Source organism: Cricetulus griseus, chromosome 5, assembly GCF_003668045.3.
Source record: "Cricetulus griseus strain 17A/GY chromosome 5, alternate assembly CriGri-PICRH-1.0, whole genome shotgun sequence".
Lineage (NCBI taxonomy): Eukaryota > Metazoa > Chordata > Mammalia > Rodentia > Cricetidae > Cricetulus > Cricetulus griseus.
The window spans coordinates 68,830,627-68,854,346 of NC_048598.1; the positions used below are offsets into that span (position 1 = coordinate 68,830,627).

The window sequence follows — 23,720 nt, forward strand, 5'->3', positions numbered from 1 at the left end:
TTGATGTATGTTCTCTCCAGTCCTACTGTCTGTAGGAATTTTGTCATGAAAGTATGTTGGTTTTGTCAAAGGCTTTTCCCACATCTGTTGAGATGATCATATGATTTTTGTCTTTGAGTTAATTTATATGACTTATTTTATCTGTTGATGGTGAACCATCCCTGCATCTTCAGGGTGAAGCCAAGTTGGTCATAGTGGATAATATTTTTGATATGTCTGTATTTCATTAGTATATATTTTATTGAAGATTTATTTATGTTCATCAGGAATATTGGCCTGTAGTTTTCTTTTTGTGTGTGTCTGCCTTTTTTTTTTTTTGTATGAAAGTAATACTGGTTTTTAGAAGTGTTCCTTTTTTTCTGTTTTTATTTGTTTTTTGCTTTTTTAATTTTTAAAAATAATTTTTAGAAGTATTGGCTGCCCAGGTGGTGGAGGCACATGCCTTTAGTTCCAGTACTCAGGAGGCAGAGGCAGGCAGATCTCTATGAGTTTGAGGCCACAAGGCCAGTCTAATCCATAGATCGAGTTTCACGACAGACAGGGATATCACACAGAGAAATTTTAAAAATAATTTTAAAATTATTGGCTATAGATCATGTGCAAATATATGGTAGAATTCTGCTATCAATTCATCTGATCTGTGAATTTTTTCATTGGAAAACTTTATTATTGTTTTAATTTCTTTCTTTCTTTCTTTTTTTTTTTTTTGTTGTTGTTGAGACAGGGTTTCTTTGTGTAGCTTTGGAGCCTATCCTTATTTTAATGCCTTTATTTATTTTAGGCATTCTGTTTAGGTTGTTATATCTTTTCTTAGCTTAACTTCACTGGCTTCTATAAATTTAGAAATTTATTCATTTATATATATGTCCATTATACATAATGGATATAAAGAATGCCATTATTTCCAACTTAATGAGTATAGGTTTTTAAACTATACTAATTATAAAGTTCTATACTTTATAAGATTCTGAATTTCTTTCATTTCTATTGTAATGTTTTCTTCTCCATTTCTGATTCTGTTAATTTGGGGTCCTTTCCCTTTCTTTTGTTGCTTGGTTATTCAGAGAACCAGCTCTTGGATTCATTGATTCTTCTTAATATTTTGTTTCTAGTTCATGAATTTCTGCTGATTTTTATTATTTCTTGCCATATACTGGATTTGAATTTGTTTTTTCTCGTTTATACAAATTCTTGATCTGCTCATCATTAGTTATTAATTTGTGTTTTCCGACATTTTTGATGTAGATGCCTGTAGCCATAAATTTTCTTTATAGGACTGCTTTTAATGAGACCCAGAGGTTTTGTTAGTTTGTATTTTCATTTAGTTCCAGGAAGTTTTAAAATTTTCTGACTTCTTCTTTGCTGATTTGTCATTTAGTTGTTTGTTTGATCTCTATGAGTTAGTGTGCTCAGGAGAGATTTGTTACTGTCAATAAGTTTCATAGTATTAAAGTCAGATAGGCTACATGGAATTATTTTAGGTTTTGGAATTTGTTATTGTTTTTTGTGTTTTCGTGTGTTCCAGGATGTCTATTTTAGAGAAGCTTCTGTGGGCTGCTGAATAAAATATATATTCTTTTTTGGGTTTTCAAGACAGAGTTTCTCTGTATTGTTTTGGAGGCTGTCCTGGAACTCGCTCTGTAGACCAGGCTGGCCTCAAACTCACATAGATCCGCCTGCCTCTGCCTCCCAAGTGCTGGGATTAAAGGCGTATGCCACCAATGCCCGGCTAAAATATATATTCTTTAGTATTCTGTAGTTATCTGTTAAGTCCATTTGATGTATGATGTTTAATTCTGGTGTTGATTTTCACCAAATGACCTTTCCATTGGAGAGTGTAGCATTAAACTCACCTAGTACTAATGGTTTGATGTTAATATGTGTCTTTAATTTTAGTAGTACATTTTTTTATAAAATTGGGTGCACCAAAGTTTGGTGCAATTATGTTTAGGATTGTAATTTCTCCTTAATTAATTGTTCCCTTTAGAATGAAGTATTCTTCATCTCTTCTGATTAGTTTTACTTTAAAGTTTATCTTGTCATATATTAGGATAGCAATGCCTGCTTGCTTCCTGTTCCCATTTGTGTAGTATACTTTTTTTCTATCCTTTTACTTTAAGGTGGTACTTATCTTTAAAGCTAAGGTGATTTTTCTTGTAGACAGCAAAGGATACAATTGGAGAGTTGAGGCCATTAATATTTAAAGTTGTTATTGAAATGTGTGTACTGATTACAGTCATTTTATTTGTTTATTTTGCTGCTTGTATTGTCAGTTGCACCTTGTGTTTTGGTAATTATAGCTTCATTTGTTTCCTTTCTACAGTCTCTGGCTATGCTCATTCCTTTCTTCAGGCCTAAGTATTATTTCCAGTATTCTCTATAGAGCTGGTGTGTTAAACACAAATTCTTTTTGCCTATTTGTATCATGTAAAGTTTTTCTTTCTCTTTCATCTATAGCTGACAGATTTTCCTGGGTGCATTAGTCTGACTTGACATTTATGGTCTTTTAAAACTTGAGTACATTGTTATAGGCTTTTTTGGCTCTCAGCATTTCCACTGAAAAATTCGCTGTTACTCTGATGAATTCTTTTTCTTTATATGTGGCTTGTATTTTTTCCTTTTGCAGCTTCCAGTATTTTTTCTTATGCTTTTAATCCATTATATTTGTAAGGCCTTGTGACTTTTAAGTTTTCCAGTTCCATCTTCACTCCAGTTTGAGTTTTCTTTAATATTTCCCTTTATTGAACCTTAGTTTTCAAACCCTGTATTGTCTTCAGTTCATTCAGCCTTATTTGTATATTTCTTGGGTATCAGTTAGGCATTTTTTCTCTTTAAGTTTATTCTCTCCAAGTTCACTGTGCTACTTCATTGTATCTTCTTTAAACCTGAATTTTTGATGTTTATGATTGTTCATTTTTGGTTTTGGTTTTCAAGACAGGGTTTCTCTATGTAGTCTTGGCTGTCCTGAAATTCCCTCTATAAACCGGGCTGGCCTCGAACTCAGAGATCAGCCTGCCTTGGCTTCCCAAGTGCTGGAACTAAAGGCATGTTCCACCATTGCCCAGCCTATGATGGTTCTTTTAAGTTCTGTGTCCTGGGGTTCATCTAGGCAATTCTCATTAGACATTATAATAGGACTGACATATGTTGGCAGGGACTGATTGATTGTGTCTTGGGTTTTCATTTTGCTTTCATTTTTATGATAAGTCCTGTGCATGCGTAATTTTCACTCATTTTATGTCTGATGTGACACAGCAGCCTGGGCCCAGAGCAAATGATGTGCCAGTTAGGCTAGGCCTGAAGATTAGATATGCTGAGAATGGGATGAAGTCAGGGGGTTGGGCTGACATACTGGAGACTAGGGACATTGTGGTAGGGCTTCACCAGACTAGGCAGCAGATGTAGGATCTGAGGATTGGAGAGGGTGCAGACATGGTAGCATATGTCAGGGCAGATTGGGTTAGTCTTGGCCTGGAGGTTGGGTATGGCTCAGGTGGGGTGAAGTCAGGTGCACAGCAGTTTGTATTTTTTTCCCCCTTTTTTAATTGTGATAAAATACACATAATAAAATTTACCATTTTAATCATATTTATATATGCATTTCAGTAGTGTTGAGTATATGTACATTGCTGAAGAACTAACTTTAGGATTTTTTTATCCCCATTAAGAAATTCTTCATCCACATTTTTCCTAAGGCTCTAGTAACCACCTTTCTACTCCTTGCTTCTGAGTTTGATGTATCATATAAGTAGTCATACAGTGTTTGTCTGTTTCTGACTGCCTTAGTTCAGATAGTTAATGTCTTCACAGTTCATCCATTTTGTAGCCATGTCAGAATCTCCTTCTTTTCCAGGCTGACCCATATTTCCTTGTTTCAATTACTACATTTTGTTTAATTATTTCTCCATCGGTGGACATGTGGCTTGTTTCTAGCTTTTGGCTCCCATGAATAAAGCTGACATGATGGAGGGTATAAAGAATATCTCTGTGAGACTGCAGTTTGTTTTCTTTCAGATCTGTACCCATACCTGAAGTTGCTGGGTCATAACAATCACCATGGTTGTTTATACATGAAAACATTTAATTGAAGTGGCAGCTTACAATTCAGAGGTTTAGTCCATTATCATCACAGTGGGGAACATGGCAGCATGCAGGCAGACATGATGCTGGAGAGGTAGCTGAGAATTCTGCATCTTGATCTGAAGGCAACAGAAAGTGGTCTATCTCACTGGGCATGGCTTTAGCATCTATGAGATCTCAAAGCCCGCCTCCACAGTGATGCACTTCTTCCAACAAGACCACACCTACTCCAACAAGCCACACTTCCCAATAGTGCCACTCCCTCTTCGTGCCATTTTCTTTCAAACTACCACAGGCCTGCACATTTGAATTAGTTTATATGTCTTCTAAATTCTAAATTTCTTTTCATCAAAAACTTCTTTCTGTACCTTCTTTTTTTCCCCCAATTCATTTAATGAACAAACCAAGTTACTTGAACTATCATCATTCCCGAGTCTCTATTGGTTTGTTTTATATCCTCAAGGTAGGCATCTCTCCTCAAAGTGATAGGTGAATTCATAGGTTCAAACAGTTTAGGTTGGTAATTCTTTCCTCAGGAAGCACATAATATTTGATTATATTTCTTTTTGTGATATTAACATCTATGCCTCTATCCTTTTTTCATTGAGTTTGTAGAGTGGTGGCATTCTGTTTGTTTGCTTGGTTTTACCATTTACTGGCTTGCTCCCAAATTCATATTCAGCTACAATTGTTATATAGACTAGGGCTACTTGCCTAGAAATGGCATAATCCACTGTGGGCTAGGCCACTTCATTTATTAACTAGAATGATTTTTTTTAAGATTTATTTATTTTTATTTTATGTGATTAAATATTTCACATGCATATATGTATGTGCAACATGTGTATGCCTGGTACCCTTAGAGGCCAGAAGAAAGGGAATCAGATTCCCTGGAAATGGACTTAGAGATAGCTATGAGCCACTGTGTGGGTTCTGGGAATCAAACCCAGGCCCTCTGGAAATGTAGATAGTGCTCTTAACTACTCTACCATTTCTCCAGCTCCTAGAATGATTCTTTAAAGGTTAATATTTGATTCTTTCCCTTAATTTACAAGTGCTGTTATATTATTTATTGTGTTTGACAGTACTGCCATGGAATCCAATGCCTCACACATTCTGCACAAGTGCTCTGTCACTGAGATCCCCAGCCCAAATTTTCAGTGTCCGTTCACTTGTCAGTGCCAGCAACTGACTTTTATTCATTTTTGATACAATTGAAAGATTTCTAATCTAGCCGGTTCTAGTGGTGCACAACTTTAATCCCAGGACTCTGGAGGCAGTGGCAGGTGGATCTCTGTGAGTTCGAGACCAGCCTGGTCTACAAGAGTTAGTTTACAGGATAGGCTCCAAAGCCACTGAGAAACCGTGTCGGGGGTTGGGGGGGGAAGTGTATGTAAGCGTATTTGATGTGTTTCAACCCTTTTCTCAGGACCATAATAACTTTGGTAACTTCCCTGCTATCAAAATATTGCTAAGCCTAGCTTTGTCTTTTATCCCCCAGATTTGGAAACAATAATTGCTCCAATAATTCTTGGTTCTGTTTATTGAGAAATTATTTTAGGGGCTGGAGAGTTGGCTCAGAGGGTAAGATCACTGGCTGCTCTTCCACAGGTCCTGAGTTCAATTCCCAGAAACTACATGGTGGCTCACAACCATCTGTAATGACATCTGGTGCCCTCTTCTGGCCTGTAGGTATACATGCAAGCAAAATACTGTATACATAATAAATAAAATTAAAAAAAGAAATTATTTTAGATGATACTCTCTGAGTAGTCAGGGTGGGTTACTGTTGGTTTGTTTCTCTAAATTATCAGAGCTAGGAAAATATACTTATGTTGTAATGTGATTTCAACACTTTTTTTCTTTTTTTTTTTTTTTTTTTTTTTTTTTTTTGGTTTTTCGAGACAGGTTTTCTCTGTGTAGCTTTGGAGCCCATCCTGGCATTCAATCTGGAGACCTGGCTGGCCTCGAACTCACAGGGATCCGCCTGCCTCTGCCTCCCAAGTGCAGGGATTGAAGGCATGCACCACCAACGCCTGACAGTGAAGAAATTTTTGTTTGTTTTTCGTTTGGCACAACAGGGTTTATCTGTGTTATAGTCTTGGCCATCCTGGAACTCGCTCTGTAGACCAGGCTGGCCTCGAACTCCGAGATCCACCTGCCTCTGCCTCCCGAGTGCTGGGATTAAAAGCATGCACCACCACCACACTTTTTTTACTTTCTTTATCTACCCTTTTCTCCTTTCTTGTTTAACAAGAGTACATGTCTCTAGGACAGCTGCCATGAATGACTAAGAATATTAAAAGTACTCTTCTGTTTTATCTCACATTGCATGTCAGTTTCAAAATGACAGCATTGACATCACATACACAGTATGGTTATGAAGTGTTCATAGCTTCACAGAGTTCTCTTTGAATTTCGATATAACTACAAAACATAATTAATACTGTCATAATCCCTCCAAATAATTGCTGAGTGGGTAATGTCTTCAGCTTGATACAGGCATGTTAATTTGTTTTAGGATAGTCAGTTTTATGTTTTAAATCTATAAAAGTAGAAATGGCTCAGTGGGTAAGAGCACTGACTACTCTTCCAGGTGACCCAGATTCAATTCCTATCCTAGCATCTGTACATCAGCTCACAGTTGTCTATAATTCCAGCTCCTGGGGAGCTGACACCCTCATACAGACACAATAACAATGCACAGGAAAAATAAAAAAAAAAAGTAAATATGTAGACAGTTTCCTGTTCTATCTGGTCCCGCAGCCATTTAGACCCAAATAAACACAAAGACTTATTAACTATAAGCTGTTTCCCTGATGGTTCAGGCTTCTTATTGGCTAGCTCTCTCTTAATTGTTAACCCATAACTATTAACCCATATGGCCTTATCTTACTAGAGAATGCCTCGTGCGTCCTATCTTTGTAGCTACATGGCATCTCCTGGCAGCTCCTCTCTGCCTCCTCTCCCCAGAATTCTCCTCATCTGGTAACCCCGCCTATACTTCCTTCCTGGCTACTGGCCAACCAGTGTTTTATTCATCAATCAATAAGAGAAATATATATACAGAAGAACGTCCCCTATCATAAATAAATCATTTAAAATAAGATGAAAGGTTTATTTGATGGAATAAACCTCCATCCTTTCATGAAAACATTAAAGATTTACCATATTCTTCCTTAAAATAAAGTTAAACTAACAGTATAATTTTAAATACATATTTATAATTCTACTTTTCTTTTTTTGTTTTTGTCTGTTTGTATTTTTTTCAAGACAGGGTTTCTATGTATAACAGCTCTGGCTGTCTTGGAACTTGTTTTGTAGACCAGGCTGGCCTTGAACTCACAGAGATCTGCCTATCTTATCCCTTTTTTTTTTTTTTTATAAATGTTACACATACTTTTTTTTTCTTTAAACATTTATTTATTTATTTATCATGTGTACAGTGTGTGCCAGAAGAGGACACCAGATCACATTACAGATGGTTGTGACCCACCATGTGGTTGTTGGGAATTAAACTCAGAACCTCTGGAAGAACAGTCAGTGCTCTTAACCCCTGAGCTATCTCTCCAGCCCCGTTACACATACTTTTTATTCCTCACCTTTTAATATTTTTTTGTGTGACACACAGAGAGAGACAAAAGCAGAGAGAGTAAATTTGCAAGTATGTGTGTTGAGGTCAGAGGAGGATATTGGGTGTCCTTCTTTGTCACTCTCTATTTGATTCTCAGGAGTAAGGGTCTCACTCTACCTGAAGTTCAGCTGGGAGCCAGCAAATCATAATGATCTCCTGTATCTGCCCTGACACACCAATAAATGCCCAGCTTTTCACATGGGTAATGGAGATATGAATCCAAATCCTCATTTTTGTTCACATATTCTTACCTGCTGAGGCATCTCCCCCCTCCCTCCTTGCCTTTTGTTGTTGGTGGTGGTGGTTTGCATCTTTATTTTGCCCTGTATTCTTGAAACAAGCTGGTCTGGTATTCATTATGTAGCCCATACTCTCCTCAAACTTACAGAACTTTTGCTTCAGTCTTCCAAGGGTTAGTATATGTATGAACCAATTTGCCTGACCTACCTTGCTTGTTTTCACGTAAGGAAATATCCTGACAGGTAGCATGATGCACATGCCTTTAACCCCAGCACTCAGTCAGGGAAAGAAGGATCTCTGTGAGTTTAAGGTCAGCCTTCTCTACACAGCAAATTGATGGCAACTTAAATGGTTTCTATTTTTTTTATTTTAAAAGATTGAATATATATTTTCAGTTACTTTTCTTGTTTATCTTTTGAATTAGATTTTCTGGAAGAGAGATTGATTGATTCAAAGATAAAATATTACCATTTTATTACATGCTTTCAAATTTCTATTTATAGTTTCAGTGTTTTAACATTCCTACCAGCATCATCTTGAGTTTTGCCAACAAAGTATGATGTGATGTACTTTAAAAAAACAAAACAAAAAAACAAAACAAAAAAAAAAAACCAAACTTTTTGCCCATCTGTGGGTAAAAAAAAAAAATTGTGCTGGGCGGTGGTGGTGCACACTTTTATTCCCACCACTTGGAAGGCACAGGCAGATGTATCTCTGTGAGTTTGAGACCAGCCTGGTCTATAAGAGCCAGTTCCAGTACAGCCTCCAAAGACAGACCCTGTCTTGAAAAGAAAAAAATGTGTCTTGTGTTTTTTTTTTTTTCTTGTTCTTTCTTTCCTCCTTTTTCTTCTTCTGCATCCTCCTCCTTCTTTTTAATAAGTGAGATATTAGTTTTTGGTTTTCTGGATTTCCTAATGATTCTGTTTTTTCTATTTGTGTTTTTCAGAGTCAATACAGATTTGTCTGTGAAGCTATTTTGAAAGTATATGAAGAAGGTTTTGTTAAACCATTAACAACACCATCAAATAAATAAGAAAGCAAAAAGTTTGAGATAAGTATTGGGAAACTGATTTTTGTTGCATTCACTGTGCCATAATACTGCTCACAGGAAATGGCATCTCACACAAAAAAGAGAACTCAAACAAACTTTGGAAACTTCAGCACTATTGCACTTTATGTTTAAAAAAGTCACTCAAAACCTATAACTCATATGTTTGACTATTTTGTGCTTTGCTCTGAACAAATAGTGGGAACTGAATATGTTCAGGGTAATTTGTGGAATTTCAAGGTGGTGCCATGCTGTCCCCTCTGGTGGAATTGCCCCAGACAAGGCTCAGAATTCTCATCTCTGTTACACACCTGTACCTTGAAAGCAAAAAGGAGTAAACATCAGGAGTCTGCTCTGGTCTTTCCAGTGGTTCATGTACTTACTCTACTGAGTACCAGATTTTATTTTTCAAACGTTAGCAATACCATTCTCAACATTAGCCAGTACACTGCCTGTGGATGCAGCACATCCTCCCTGACATCCCCAGTAGGGACCTGCTGTTGAGAAGAAAAGTGGAACTTGCTGTTCCCAGGAAATGCTGCACAGTGTCCATTTACCAGCATCTTATAGAAACTATATCTATGAATCTATGGATTTTCTAGGATTTAATAATGTAACTTATATTTATCATAAGGTTGGCTTATTCCAAATCATGTGATTTCACATTCTTGATGTAAAGGAATGCATGCATCGTGTCTTAACCCCTTAAGTGCCTTGAATTATCTTTGTCTAATGAAAAGGCACTCATTTGACCCCATAGGAGGTATGTATACTATACATTCTTAAAGTTTTATGAATTTTTAATAAGTTCACAGTGTAAAAAACAGCTCCTTATGTTGAGAGTTATACAAAGAAGGGTAAGGAAATTTTGTTTCTTACCCAGTGCTTGCTTGTACTTTGCCATAAAAGCCAGGATGGCTGGGTTCTGCTGAGAGTGCATTCTGCTGCTGTGGAATTGTTCACAATCTGTACATTCCTTTACTGAGGAACAGGGGTTAAAGTTTAGCAGCTTAACTTAAAAAGAGGGTTTATTCTTCAGATTTCATATTTACTTTACCCCTAACTTAAAAAGTAATGTTTAACATGTGCATTAGAGATAAACATATTAACACTCTAAGCTACAGTTACAAAGGTAATGTATTCCTGTCTATAACTGAAGTCTTTCCCTGCAGCACTCATTCCAGTTCATATCAGGCTATCTTCACATTGGTCTTTCTTTTATTTTTTCTTTTTCTTTTTCTTTTTCTTTCTTTCTTTTTTATTTATTTATTTTTTTGAGTGTTGTGTTTTTCAAGACAGAGTTTTTCTATGTAACAGTCCTGGCTGTCCTAGAACATGCTGGCCTTGAACTCATAGAGATCTGCCAGCCTCTGCCTCCCAAGTGCTGGGATTAAAGGCATGTGTTAATTCCACCTGGCACATTGGAATTCTTCAGACAAGGAATTAAATACTATTGACTTCTTCTAAATGTGACCCCCAAAATAGTAAATGTAGGTTTTCTTGTCATTTTTCTATACAATTATATTATCTAGTTTATATATGCCTATTAAATTACAAGCATGTTTAGTGAGGCTTTTGATTGTCCATTTTGACTGAAGATTCAACTCCTATTACAGATCTGTGTAGTTTCCTTATCAGCTTCCTCTGTTTTAAGTCTGTGGAGATGGATCTTTAAAATTGCCCAATTTAATGTGAGAATTTGCTTCCTACTCAAATGATATTTTTTATGGGTATAGTTAAAATAGGCACATTTGCTAGTGGTTTCAGAATATTTCTGTAGTCTTGATAAAAATAGATTCCAATAGTAGGTATTTTGGATAGCTATTTAATTAGAGGGGTGACATACATTTAAAAATCTTTAGTAAAATCTAAATTATTGATTCACATATTCAATAATCCATGATAGTGAAATTCAGAAGTTAAGCCCCAAAACATTAATGGCCAGTGTGCCAAATAAATTCTCATTTATAAATATTTTCTTATTTTTTAGAGAGACATAAACATCTTTATGTCAAACAGAAGTCCTCCTGTTCTGACTTCACATGCAAGACAATATAAGATAGTGAAAAATAGTTTCACCCAAGCATTCCATCCTCTACCAGAGGCAAATGTAATTTAGGCTAGTAGCATATCATTACAAGTTAAAAAGGGAAATCAAGTTGGAGATTTATACATTATGCAGTTACTTTATTTCATTGATGTACTTTAGTCTAAATTTTAAATGTCTACCCTTGCTATGTGGATAGAATTGATAACCCTAGGCAAAAAGAGAAAAGCTGTGTAGAAGTTAAAAGGCAATGTCATAATTCACTTGCTCTTTAATGTAAAGCTTTATTCACACCTCTGTAGTTATCACTGATGTTGGCAAACAGCATTGCTGCCTTTTAAATCATTGTTGCTTGTCATTAAGTGACGAGTGTAGACTTAAATTTAAATTTCTCATCTGAGAACTGTCCTCTATTGATATTTTACATGTAAAAACAGTCCTTTTAGAACATTTGTTATGCTCTTAAGCTAAAATTACTCTTCACAAATTGTTAATATGGATATGCTAATTAAATTTTCTTAGGTATCTAACATATAATACTGTCCTTTACACCTAAGCATTTAATCAGTTTATTAATCTAAATAGATTTCTAGAATAGTTTTTATAGCCAAGTAGTGCTAGACTTCATACATACTGATGTAATATTGTGTGACAGAGATCCAATTTCTTGAATTAAACTACTTTTCTATTTCACTACCCACCCTTAGAACCAAACCCTGACATTTATTCTGACAAGTAAAAAAAAAAAAATCAATATTGGTGAATGAGGGGCTTTTTGTACATGCTAAAAAGTAAATGTGAAAAATTTCCCTTTCTGAATTTAGATGATTTTTCTGTGCTTCTTTCAAGTGTTTTATTGAGCATCTGGTTTTCCTCAGCACTGTCTAGATACTCTGTAGTAATATTTTGGAGTAGACTTTGCATTCACAAAAAGAATAGGTTGTATTTGCTAAACTAATCCACCATTCAAAAGTGAGGCACAATAAATAGCCCCCGAAAAAACCTTTGTGTCGCCTTCTGGGGCAAGTAATTGGGAAAGGACAATGATTGATCATTTTGACCTAAGAAAAAAGATAACATTGTATGAAAATTGACTTCAAATGCACAAAGTTATGCTGAGCCATTAAGACAGTTACTTGAAGGTTTTGGGTACTACTGTACATGCCTTCATAGATAAACATCAGTACATTGGCTTGCATGTGTACTTCATGAAGGTGTGTCCAGAGACTGAATGGACTTTGACCATGGGGTTGTTTATATCTCTTGGCAGGTCTGGACCAAGTCTAATTTGTTATTTGAGCAAAAATGTCTCTTGTAGCGGTACTACACTTGAGAGCTATAAGAAGTTGAAAGATCTTTGTCCAATCTCTACTTCCTTATGATAGGAAGGACAAGAGACCCAGCAATTAATTTAATGGAATCTGGTCATCTTAAAGTTTTCTAATTCTCCATCTAGAGAATTGTTGCTGTAATAGATTAGAACTTCAGTAAATTGTGAATATGATAAATGCTTGTTAATTTTATCTATTTCTACCTGGGAAGCATGCTCAGTATTGTCACTTTGAAACTTTGACACCTTAGAAATTTGAAAGTAGGCTTCAAAAGTGATGTCAATTAGGACTTGGGCCAAGTTTGCTAGTTGCACTTCCCTAACAGATGAATATAAGCTGTTGTGAAGTATATAGGCTGATACACATACAGTAGACAAACTGAACTGCAAGTAGGAAGGCGGTTTTAAGGCACTTAAAACATAGAACTGAGATTTAGAACTTATATCTACTTGCAAAATTATTTATATTCATAATGTGAACATGTGATAAAATTGAAGTATGGCTTGTTTATCAGGAAGAGCGAAGGAAACATGAATTTATAGCAACATGCTATCTAATGTTTGTGCTTTGAATATTTAAAATACTCTGATGGTAAAGTTGCCAAAGTAGTTTTGAACTCATGTAAGTTGTTTATACCACAATAATGTGGGATATGTTTACAGGCTCTTTATAGTACTTATTTTATAGTTCTGATAAATTTGTATTTAAGCCATTTATAGTAAATATGTGATGATAAATATTTGCTGGAATAAACATCTCAGTAATATAGCAAATCATATCTAAATGATCCCACAGTCTGCTTTCATACAAGGTGCTGCATCCACAAAGCAAGTACTTTGTTAACATTGCTCACATCCAACTACCATTCCTGGAGCCATTTGTGGTGCTTCCGCCAAGTAAAACAGCTGTCATTATATTATCAGTGGATTGAATTTATCAAATATTTAGAATTACTGATCTGTTGACAGATACTCATTTGTGTCTCAGTGTGAGGGCTAATTGCTAATAGATAATTTCATCAATTTTAAGAATACAAAAAATAATCCCAAAATTATATGTTTTGGGATATGCTTTTTACCACAATTGTTATTTTTCATGGATTTCATTTACTCTTAGTAGCAGTTACTATAATAAATTTCTCTGTGTTAACAGAAATAGCAGCCCTTTTATTCCAACCCAAAATTACTTTCTTTCCATGCCCTAGGTGAATTTGTTTTGAATACATACCATAGTTACTTATTTCCATATATAAATGTGTTGCTGCTTATTTTACGTTTTTCTACTATGGTATACTGTTGATTTCTAAAGTTGTTTATTTTTTTGTCCTCCAAAGCTAAATGGGCAGCCATTAGTCATAGCTGCTTGACAGCAGTTCATCTATATTAGCTAGGTATGGTTCAGTACATACACAAGTAAGCCAATAGTACTTTTAATTTGCAGAACGTTATTAGCAATATTGCAAGTTAAAAACTACACTGTTAAGGAAGAGTTCAAATGTTTAGCTTTCTGGAACCTTGTAAAAATTCCAGTATAAGAATGAAAAAGGAAACCTTGTTAAGGTCATAAAGGTTTCGATTAAACATTGTAGAGTTTTCCTATTATTATGTAAATGATATACAGAAAATATTTTTCTATGAACAGAAGGTTAATAAAACTGTTAACTTTAATTTCATTGTTTAAAAGGGATAAAACAATATTTGTATGTCTTTCGTGCTGTAAAGAAAATGAATGTATCTTTCAAATGTTAGAGTTATTACTTGATTCTAAGTATATTGTGTTTGTTTAAAAAAGAGAGAGAAATCTGCAAAGGAGTGAAAAGAGTGTTATAAGTCATTATGTAAAATGCATTGTTGGAAGAAATGGAATTTCATTATAAATGGTCACTGTCAAAGCATTTTTCACAAATAGTGTACATTCATTTCACATTGCTCTGTTTTGGCTCTAGAAGTTTTCCTTAAAAGTTGTATATACTATTTTGAGTGTTAAGTATTTTAATTCTATGCTTGTAGGGTATGGAAGAATGTTTGTGTGTTAGGCTAAGTGTGCTGCTACATGTGTCTACCATGGAGGAAAGTTCCCAAGCTTTGTCAGTGTTGCAGCCACCAATGGGGGCATCATTGTAAGAATGTGAAGCCAGAAACCCATGCCTAAGAGCCACTGCAGTAGTTATGTGCAGAGGCCTCTGACCCTGCTAACGAGTTTCCCTTTTTATCTTCAGTAATGTGGATAGTAGGACCACTGGGCCCAACTCTTGTGACTTAAAACAGTGGTGGCTTGTATGCTTACAAGTTTATTCAGCTAAGTGAAAACTCTTCACTTTAAAACAGTGCCTGTAGGCATAATTTATTTGTTAAATATCGCCTTTAAATCTAGTAATTACCAATTATTAAACTTTATGAAATTGGGAATTAATTGTTTTGATGCTTTCTAACCCTCCATACTAATTTTAACTTATCATGACATACCCTGAACAACCAAAAGGTAATCCAAGGTTAGTGTCAGATTTCCTCAACCCCAGCAGTTAACAAAGTTTGGCACTATTAATTCTGGTAACTTAGAAGTCACATTGTTAAGTAAAGTTGCTGCCAGGGCTCAACAAGAAAATAGCTTTTTCTTCAACCTTTGGCCCAAATTGTTGCTGCTTTGTGGTTTCCCTAGATCTACTACTATATGTCATTATATCTACTATCGTCATAATTTGGCCTATTTACCTTTTTTAAAAATATTTGTATTATATTATTACAGTTATTTGCTTTCCTGGTCAAGGATGTTTCAACACAATTCTGTGATTTCTTTGGATTCATCTTTCCTAGTCTTTCAGTGAGTTAGCAAGACTCCTCATTCCTGAATCCTGTAGAGTAGGTCATATTTCAGTGCTAAAATTGACTTCAAATAGCACTTTATTTCATGCTTACTACTGACTTAATTTATACATTAAAAATATCTATCCTAGGAGTTTTGTAAATACAAAAAAAATCAATTAGTATTAGAGTTTATTAGAATGGCCCCAAGTTTAAATGCTTTATAATTATCTCTTGATAGTGTCTTTGATATTTAAGAGGTAACCTATGTGATTTTAGCTCTGCAATTTTTCTGTCATTTGTATAATACAATAGAGGCTGCCCAGCCGACTATGTTGCTGGATTCAGTTCTCTCAGCTAGCTTCAACCAAGCTTGGTTTACTAAAGTTGTTTCTGCTCTGCATTTTGTGAACATCACATGAATACTTCGAAGTTCGGTTTCTCAGTGTAGTTAAGTAGATGCTGCACCACAAGTACATAGTTTATATAGAAGACAAAGGGCAGAATTTATGATACTGTAACAGTTTATATTAAGCTGTTTTCATATTCTGCCAGTACAGTATATCTGCTATAAAAAATAAAAGTTGTCTACCCTAGTGTTCTCCAGCATCAGAACGTACCACTTATGAACTATGTTGTAATCTTTTCAAATAAGAAAAGCTAGTCCTTGTTTTCTACAGTGTAGGTTTAACTTTAGGACTGATAGTTTATACTTATCAGTACTATTTTTAAGCAGTAGTTTTAAAATTATTTCTATGTAGAGGGTATTTTACTTTGGGAACTTTCTTTTCTTGTAATAGGTGCTATATGTAAATATGGAGTGAGAAGTTTGCTTGGTTAAAAGTCTACTTTATTTCCTTATTAAAATATTTTTCATTTCTATTTCCATTTCATGTTTTGTACTGAACTAATAGCAGAATGGAATTAGTCCTTTAATGTTGTTGATTACCTTTTCTCCCAGTTGTACAAAGATATCTCTGTGTGCTTTGGTCTCATGATTAAGAGCCAAAGAAGCTAAGAATGAAAACTTCAAATACATAAGCTTGAATTTGGTCAACACTGGATTATTTGAAATGATCACTGTGCATTTGTCACTGCAGATTACTGTACGTTGAAAGGCCTTATGTTTTGTCTTAATTTCAGTGAAAATTAGAATTCCTGCCATTCATGGTTTTAAACAATCTACACATACCAACAGTGAACAGGATAAAAAAATGCTAGTCTGCATTGAAACTGTTTTAGTCCTAACATCAATTTATGTTATGTGCAATGCTAGTACACATATTTTGTTGGGCATATTTCGTTTTGATTGAGTAGTTGTTCAGGTACAAATGGGAAAAGGGAAAAAAAAAAAACACCTCTAGCTGTTAATGTTCAATTGAAAAATAAAGATGTGCTTTAGTATTCTAATGACTCTGTGTCAAGATTATTTCATGGGAATTTATTCTTGGACTCTACCAACAATACTTTAGTCCTTAATGAGTAATCAGAAGGGATGATTGAATGCTTAACATGATGTTTATTTCTAGAAGTACTAGCACACACCGTGGCTCTTTTTTATTTATTTTTTCCTGAGACAGGGTTTCTCTGTGTAAGTTCTGGCTGTCCTGGAATTCACTTTGTAGACCATGTTGACCTTGAACTCAAAGAGATCTGCCTGTCTCTATATCCCAAGTGCTGGGATTAAAGGCGCTAGCCACCACTACCCAGCTACACAGTGACTCTTCTTGAGGGAATGGGGAGAATAGTGATTTAAAGAGAATTTAGAAAATTAAAGAATAATATTTTTGTGTGTGGTGAATGGACATGTATACATTCTGGAACAGCTGCCTATTCTCAAACTTGTGAAAGCCAGGGGAAGGCATTTGGTGTTGTCCTCTATCAATCTCCACCCTATTCTCTTGAGACAGGATCTTTCATTGAACCTAGAATTTAATGTTTTTCAGCTAGACTGGCTAGCCAGCAAGCCTGTGATCCCTTGTCTCTAACAACCACAGCATGGGGTTGCAGGCACACATATTTGTGCTCAGTTTTTTACATGGGTTCTGGGAATCCTAACTCAGGTCCTCATACTTGAACAGTAAGCATTCTTTTTTGTTTGTTCGTGTTTTCAAGACAAGTTTTCTCTGTGTAACAGTCTGGCTGGCCTAGAACTCACAGAGATTCACCTCCCACGTACTGGGATTAAAGGCACTATCGTCTGGCTGAGCAGCATTCTTACCTATTGAGCCATCTCTCTACCTAGAGAAAAAAAGTATCTGCTGTCTCCATTGTGGCCACACCTCTTCCAGTAATCCCAAAGCAATACCTTGCCACTCAAAAGACTTCTCTGAAAGTAAGCCTGAATCACATCTTCCCAGGTGCAGTCAGGCATTCTATTTGCATGTTGGAGGGAAGAAGTAAAGATTTTGTATTGTTTTGGTTTTGTTTGGGGGGGGGTGGGGATTGTTTATGTTTGTTTGTTTTTTAGGTAGCCTTGGCTTCCCTTGAACTCAATAAACTGCCTGCTTCTGCCTTTCAAGGGCTGTACCACCACACCCCTGCAACCAATAACTGTTGAGGTGCATACATGGCAAAGGCAGGTACCATGCATAGTGACTTGTGCCTGTAGTTCCACCTACTACTTTTAAGGCTGAGGTATGAGGATCATTTTAGGACAGGAGTACAGGGCCAGCCTGAGCAACACAGAAAACCTGTGTCAAAATAAGAAAAAAAAAATTATGAGAAACATTTTGAGGAAAATCCAAGATAATTTATGGCAGTCTCATACCAACTCCCCACCTCTGAGAAAAGCCCCCTCAGATCTAGTGAAAAACGTAGACCTGTAATCACAGTAGTACCCTGGAGACTCAAATTTGGTTCTGTAAAAGCCAGTCAACCTATAAGCCCCACCTGCCCAAGGGTCAGGCAATTTCCTGGAATGTTGGGAGTTGTAGTTCTTGGAAAAAAAAAAAAAACACGTGGTAAATGCTGTGGTTTTATGGCTTTGTCCTTTAAAAGGCCCTACAGCACTTGCCTTGTGGCCACTCGCTGGGAACGAAAGTGGATCTGACCAGAGTCCATTTTTCTGGTCAGTATTTAAATGAAGCTTGCTTCAAATTTGTCTCAAAATTGTTGACCTGTTTTTTTCTCATGCAATTCTCAGGATTAACAGTAACTTTGAGCTATATGAAGCTTTGGGGCAGTGGAAGTCCCATCATATCATTGATGACCTCTGTTCAAATATATTTTCTTCTGGGGAAAATGTGTATTTGTGTATACATGTATATTTACATTTGCAAGATTGTATGATATAGCCTGCAATGTTGTGTGATATTTTGTTTCTGTTCTGACAAAGCTTGTCTTGAGATCAGAGGTTGGAGCTAGCCACTAGCTAACCACAGAAACTGGGTAGTGGTGGCTCATGCCTTTAATCCCAGCTCTCTGGAGGTGGAGACAGGAAGTAATAAGACGCTATGGAGGAACAGGATCCTCAGACCAAAAAGGCCTGGGATCCTTTTCTTCCTTTATTTTTTATTTTATTTTAGTTTATTTTTGTCAAAGGGTCTGGAAAGGTATGTGGTCATTGGTAGCTGTCCCCCAGTTCTCATCTTCCAGGTTCTGATCCCAATATTTGACTCCTGATTTTTTATTAATTAGATTAACGCTTCACTGCACTTTTCATCGTGGGATAATTCCATGTTAGCATATTCATATGTGTCTCATTCTTTAAGACATTATTTATTTTGGGGGTCATTTGGAATGACTGTGTATATACTGGCACAGCACTCATGTAGAGGTCAGAGGAAAACTCTCCATTATGTGAGCCTTGGAGATCAAGCTCAGGTCATCAGGCTTGGTGGTTAAGTGTCTTCTTGCAGAGCCATCTCACCAGCCCTGTCTCTTTTTAATTATGCCATCATATGGATGTTCCATAGTTACATTTTACAATTATTATATTTGTATGTGTGTGCATCTATCAGGTGAGCTAGATCCCTGGCTTACTTCCCTTTTTTGAGACTGGTCTTGCTTTAAAAACCTGTACCAGGCAGAAGAAATGACACTAGTTTCCTGGTCTTGTCCCCAATCAGCTAGGGAGCTTCAGTTTTTACTCTCTCCACCCCAAAGGCTCTGCTATGGTAGAGCTGTGTGTACTCAGCTGTTGCTCTATTGGCCCCAGCTGAGATGCCACACAGGTGACTGACACTATTCTGGCAACACCACTGGAGCAGAGAGAGCTGTTCTGCCTGGCCTAACCAGGGTGGTGCAGATGTAGTCAGTGCCAAACCTGTAGAAATGGTGTCTCCTGGGCCTTCCCTCCACACACTAATTTCTGGCAAGATCCCACCAGGGTCTCTTCCCATGCCCTTTCCCTCTTCAATGGCACCTCCTGCTCTTGCTCCTTTTGTTTCAGTATTGCCCTTGAGCCGATCCACACAGGCCTTTGCCAGGGTGTCTGCTGGGCTATTTCCTCAACAACTTTAGGTCTGAACTCAATGTCATTGTGTTAAGAGACCTTCCTCCTTGCTGAATTTGCAGCCCTTCAGTTCCCTGACCCCACTTCCTGCTGTTACTTTTCTCTTTAGTATTATTTACTAACAGCTAACCAAACATGTATATTCAACCCAGGACTTCATGCATTCTGCTATATGTAGCCTCTCTTCTCTTCTCTTCTCTTCTCTTCTCTTCTCTTCTCTTCTCTTCTCTTCTCTTCTCTTCTCTTTTCTCTTCTCTTTCTCTTCTCTCTCTTCTCTTCTCTCTCTTCTCTTCTCTTCTCTTCTCTTCTCTCTTCTCTTCCTTCCTTCCTTACTCTTTCCCTCCCTTTCTTTCTCTTTCCTTCCCTTCTTCTTTCTTCCTCCCCCTTCTTCACCCTCTTCCTTCTTCAGATGGTGTTAAGTAGGTTGGCCTCAAATTTCTGAGTTCAAGTGATCCTCCTGCCTCGGCCTTGAGACGAGCAAGGACTACAGGTACACTGCCACACAGACGTGGTCATGAAATAAACTTGTTTAATTGTGACAGAATCTCAAAATGCAACATAAGGTAGCCCTGATCTCACTACTGAGCCTCCCTTTGAGTCTCCCTCCAAAAGGGACTACAGATTTTTGTCACTGTGGTTGCCTCGAGGAACTTTTGTCTTTCTTCTTTATCTGTCCTATCTCCAGGGCCTACAGCACAGTAGGCATTTTGATAAATTATCTGAAGAATGTCCGAATGGAATGTTGCCTTGCCACTCAGGACCTCCCTGGCCACAGCACCTTAAACCTCAGTCTGTTATTTCCCTTTCCTAGCTTTGTTTTTCTCCAGGACACTTATCACCACTTGACACATATTTGTTTACTCTCTTTCTCCATTGTAGACTGAAAGTTGCTTTAACAGTAAAGGCTTAAATCCATTTTAATCCTTAGGAATTGGGGGTAGGGGAGCAAGGAAACATTTAAGTATTTACAAATCAATGAACAATTGTGTAAGAGAAAAAGATATACCAGACCACATTGAAAATAGCAACATCTTGGTTATTGATTTTTGCTGTGCTAGGGAATGGGTCCAGGGTCTAGTATGTACTAGTCTAACAACCTACCACTGAACTGTATCCCAAACCCAACATTTGATTTTAAATTGTATAATCAAGAAAGTGAAAATTCACTGGGTGGTGGTTGCTCAGGCCTTTAATCCCAGGAGGCAGAGGCAAGGGGATCCCTGAGTTCCAGGTCAGCCTGGTCTACAGAGGGACTTGCAGGACAGCCTAGAAGAATGAAGGGAAAGGAGGGAGGGAAGGAAGGAGAGAGAGAGAGAGAGAGAGAGAGAGAGAGAGAGAGAGAGAGAGAGCATTTAAAACACATAAAACCAAGATACTCAGTGAGTAAAAGTGCTTGCAGCCAAATGTGTCAACCTGAGTTCAGTCCCCTGGCACTCACAAGATAGGAGAGAACCAACTTTTACAAATTTACGTGGACTGTGGCATACATGCACCCCCTCCTTACTCTCCCCACACGTATACGCACATAGACAAATAAATGTAATTTTTTTTCTTTTAAGACAGGGTTTCACTATGTAATCCTGTCTGTCCTGGAACTCCCAAAGTAGATCAGGCTGCCCTTGATTTCCTCAGAGATCCTCCTGCCTTTGCCTCCCAAATTCTGGGATTAAAGGTGTGCACCACCATGCCAAGTTTTTCCCCCCTTCGTTTTATTTATTTTTTTAATTAATGAACAAATGAATCAGTGTAGTAGCCAGGTTTCCATACACCTAATAGCTCCCTCAGGATAAAACAAAGTTTTGGGCAAGCGCAACAGGTGCCTCTTAAACTGTAGCTTCTTGTTCCTGTGGGTCCCACCTGGCGTCGCCGGCTTAAATTCACTCTAAGGAGGCTGATTTCCGGGGCGGCGCCATCGCCCCTTTAAGAGCCTAGCACCCCCCCCCCCGTCCTTCGGGGCGGGGCTTGGATAGGGCTTTAAGGGGCGTGCCCGCAGGCGGCCGGGGTCCTCCGGGGATTAGCGCAGGGTGGGCTCGCCCCTAGCGCCGCCATTTCTCTGCGTCTTCAGAGACCAGTCCTCCCCTCAGGTCGGCCGGGCGTCTCTCCCCAAGGGTCGTGCGCGCCTGTCGTCGTGGTCTCGGTCGCTACACGGTCTTCACCCCCGAATAAAAGGTAAGCGGGTGGCCCCGAGTGTCCAGTTCGCTCTGCTCACGGAGCGTAACCTCTCGGCCGCGCCGGGTGGGCGGCCCGGCTCCCCGGGCGACGCCGCGAGCTGGGAGGGGAGTGGCGGCGGCGGCCAATGGGGCTGGGCTCTGAGTTTCGGTCGATACCGAGCGGTGGCCGCCGAGGACCGGGCGCCTACCTGGGGTCTTGGGCATCGTGGGAGCGACTCTGGTCAGTCCTGACTTCTGTGTAGCCGTGGGGTTAGGGGAAGGTCTCCAGTGTCAACTCGTCAGGATCGGGTAGACGCACACCCGACGGGCCGTGCAAAGCTCGCGCGCGATCCAGTGAAACTTAGGAATCGTGTGAGGCAGGTGCGTTCCCGGGAACCGCCAAGGCCGAGGGCGCTTCCCGCCCCCACGCGTGGCGCGCGACGGGTAATGATGGGTCCTCCTGTGGGTAGAGGATAATCGTGTCTGTCTCTGTGGTTACTGCAGTCTCCAGGGTTCTGCTTTAAAAGCAAGGAGACCCTAGTCTCCGAAGTTGTTTAGCAAGTTTGAAGTTGCTAGTAGTGGGTTGGTTTTTTTGTTTTGTTTTGTTTTTTAGAATTAGAGATAAGCTCATCAATAAATTCTCAACGTAATTCACAACTACGCTAGCCCCAGCTGCAGCATAAACTGGGGCTGCACCACTTACTGTAGTGGGATACTTACTTATGTCTTCCCAATCGCTTTAGTATCTTTCTTACCCACCCACCCCCCACCTCCCACCCCTTTCCTTAGTTCTTCTCTTTTGATACTGGGAACCTAACCCTTGTTCAGGAGAGTGCTATGCTGAGCTAAATCCTCAAACATGGTTTTTGTTCTGCTAGGGTAACTTGTTTGGGATTCGATGTGCGTAATTTTCCTACGTTTAGTTTCTCAGTTTTTCTTTTGCGAGAGGTAACTGGGATGATAAATACTGGTAACTTAAGGTCATTTTCTGTATGTTGGCAATATTACTGTTAAAATAAAAGCCAGTGGCTCAGTATCTAGTTGGATGCCCAGGGTTCAATCCCCAGCACTGCAAAAAGAAGAACCAAATGGAGGAGATGCAGTTGGCCTTCAGTAATGTATGCATATACACATTTCATGACTAACTTGGGGTAGGGGTGGGGTAAAGCAACTGTTGGTTAAGTAGGAAATTGATTACTTAAGTTTTCATTTCTATTATTGGAAAGGGAAACTTGCTTACTAGAAACCACGCAACTCAACTCCTGACCCCATATCTTCAGTTTATTTTCAGAGACAGTGTCTCCCTATGCAGCCCAAGCTAGCTTGGAATTTGATATATATATATTCTATATATATTCATCCCAGATTGGCTTGGAACCTAGAATTCTGTTTCTGCCTTCCATGGGCTGGGGTTATTTTATTAGTCTCTTTTATTATCCTCTTTTAGCATTTGCTTCTTCAAATAGTACCATTTTCTAATGTATCATTTCACTCTATCACAGTTTTTTTATTGATTGTCTAATATGTAATATGTATCATAACAAGCACTTTGATCATCCATTACAGTAAACAAGTCAGGCTAGGTCCCTGTTGTCCTATTGCAGGAAGGGAAGCTAGCAAGTAAAAAAAAAAAAAGTCAATTAAATATTTAATTACAGTTTCTTTCCATGTTATTTAGAAAAGCCTGTGTGCTAACAGGGCCATCTAATCCATCCTCAGGATCTGAGAATGCTTTTCTGAGGAAAAAGCATTTCAGGTGTAAATACAGAGTTAACTACATTAAAGAGGGAGAAGAATGGAAGATGGAGTGGACAAAGATTATCCCAGAAAGATGGAACCACTAATGAAGAAAGTTCTGGAATTAGACACTTGAGCCGAGCAAAGCACTGGAGCAGAGACTGCAAACAGCTAGATAGGGCCCTGAGAAGTCCAG

At 38.0% G+C, this 23,720-nt stretch overlaps 2 protein-coding genes across 14 annotated transcripts in view; both read left to right on the plus strand.

Moving 5' to 3' along the window:
* The window catches only part of Ptpn4 (protein tyrosine phosphatase non-receptor type 4), a 146,372-nt gene extending 129,784 nt beyond the window's left edge, over positions 1 to 16,588 (plus strand). For 8 of the 9 annotated variants that reach the window (XM_027417798.2, XM_027417803.2, XM_027417804.2 and 5 more), the window contains one exon: positions 8,901 to 16,588. In XM_027417798.2, coding sequence (XP_027273599.1) covers positions 8,901 to 8,987 — 87 coding nt within the window. In that variant the 3' untranslated portion in view covers positions 8,988 to 16,588. The remainder of the gene's footprint in view (positions 1 to 8,900) is intronic. The other variant, XM_027417802.2, reaches the window with a different exon arrangement.
* Positions 16,589 to 21,672: 5,084 nt separating this feature from the next.
* Positions 21,673 to 23,720, plus strand: part of Epb41l5 (erythrocyte membrane protein band 4.1 like 5) — a 112,468-nt gene continuing 110,420 nt past the window's right edge. For 4 of the 5 annotated variants that reach the window (XM_027417805.2, XM_027417808.2, XM_027417809.2 and 1 more), the window contains exon 1: positions 21,673 to 21,806. The gene's annotated coding sequence lies outside the window, so the exon portion shown is untranslated. Of the gene's footprint in view, positions 21,807 to 22,039; positions 22,169 to 23,720 lie in introns of those variants that run through there. The other variant, XM_027417806.1, reaches the window with a different exon arrangement.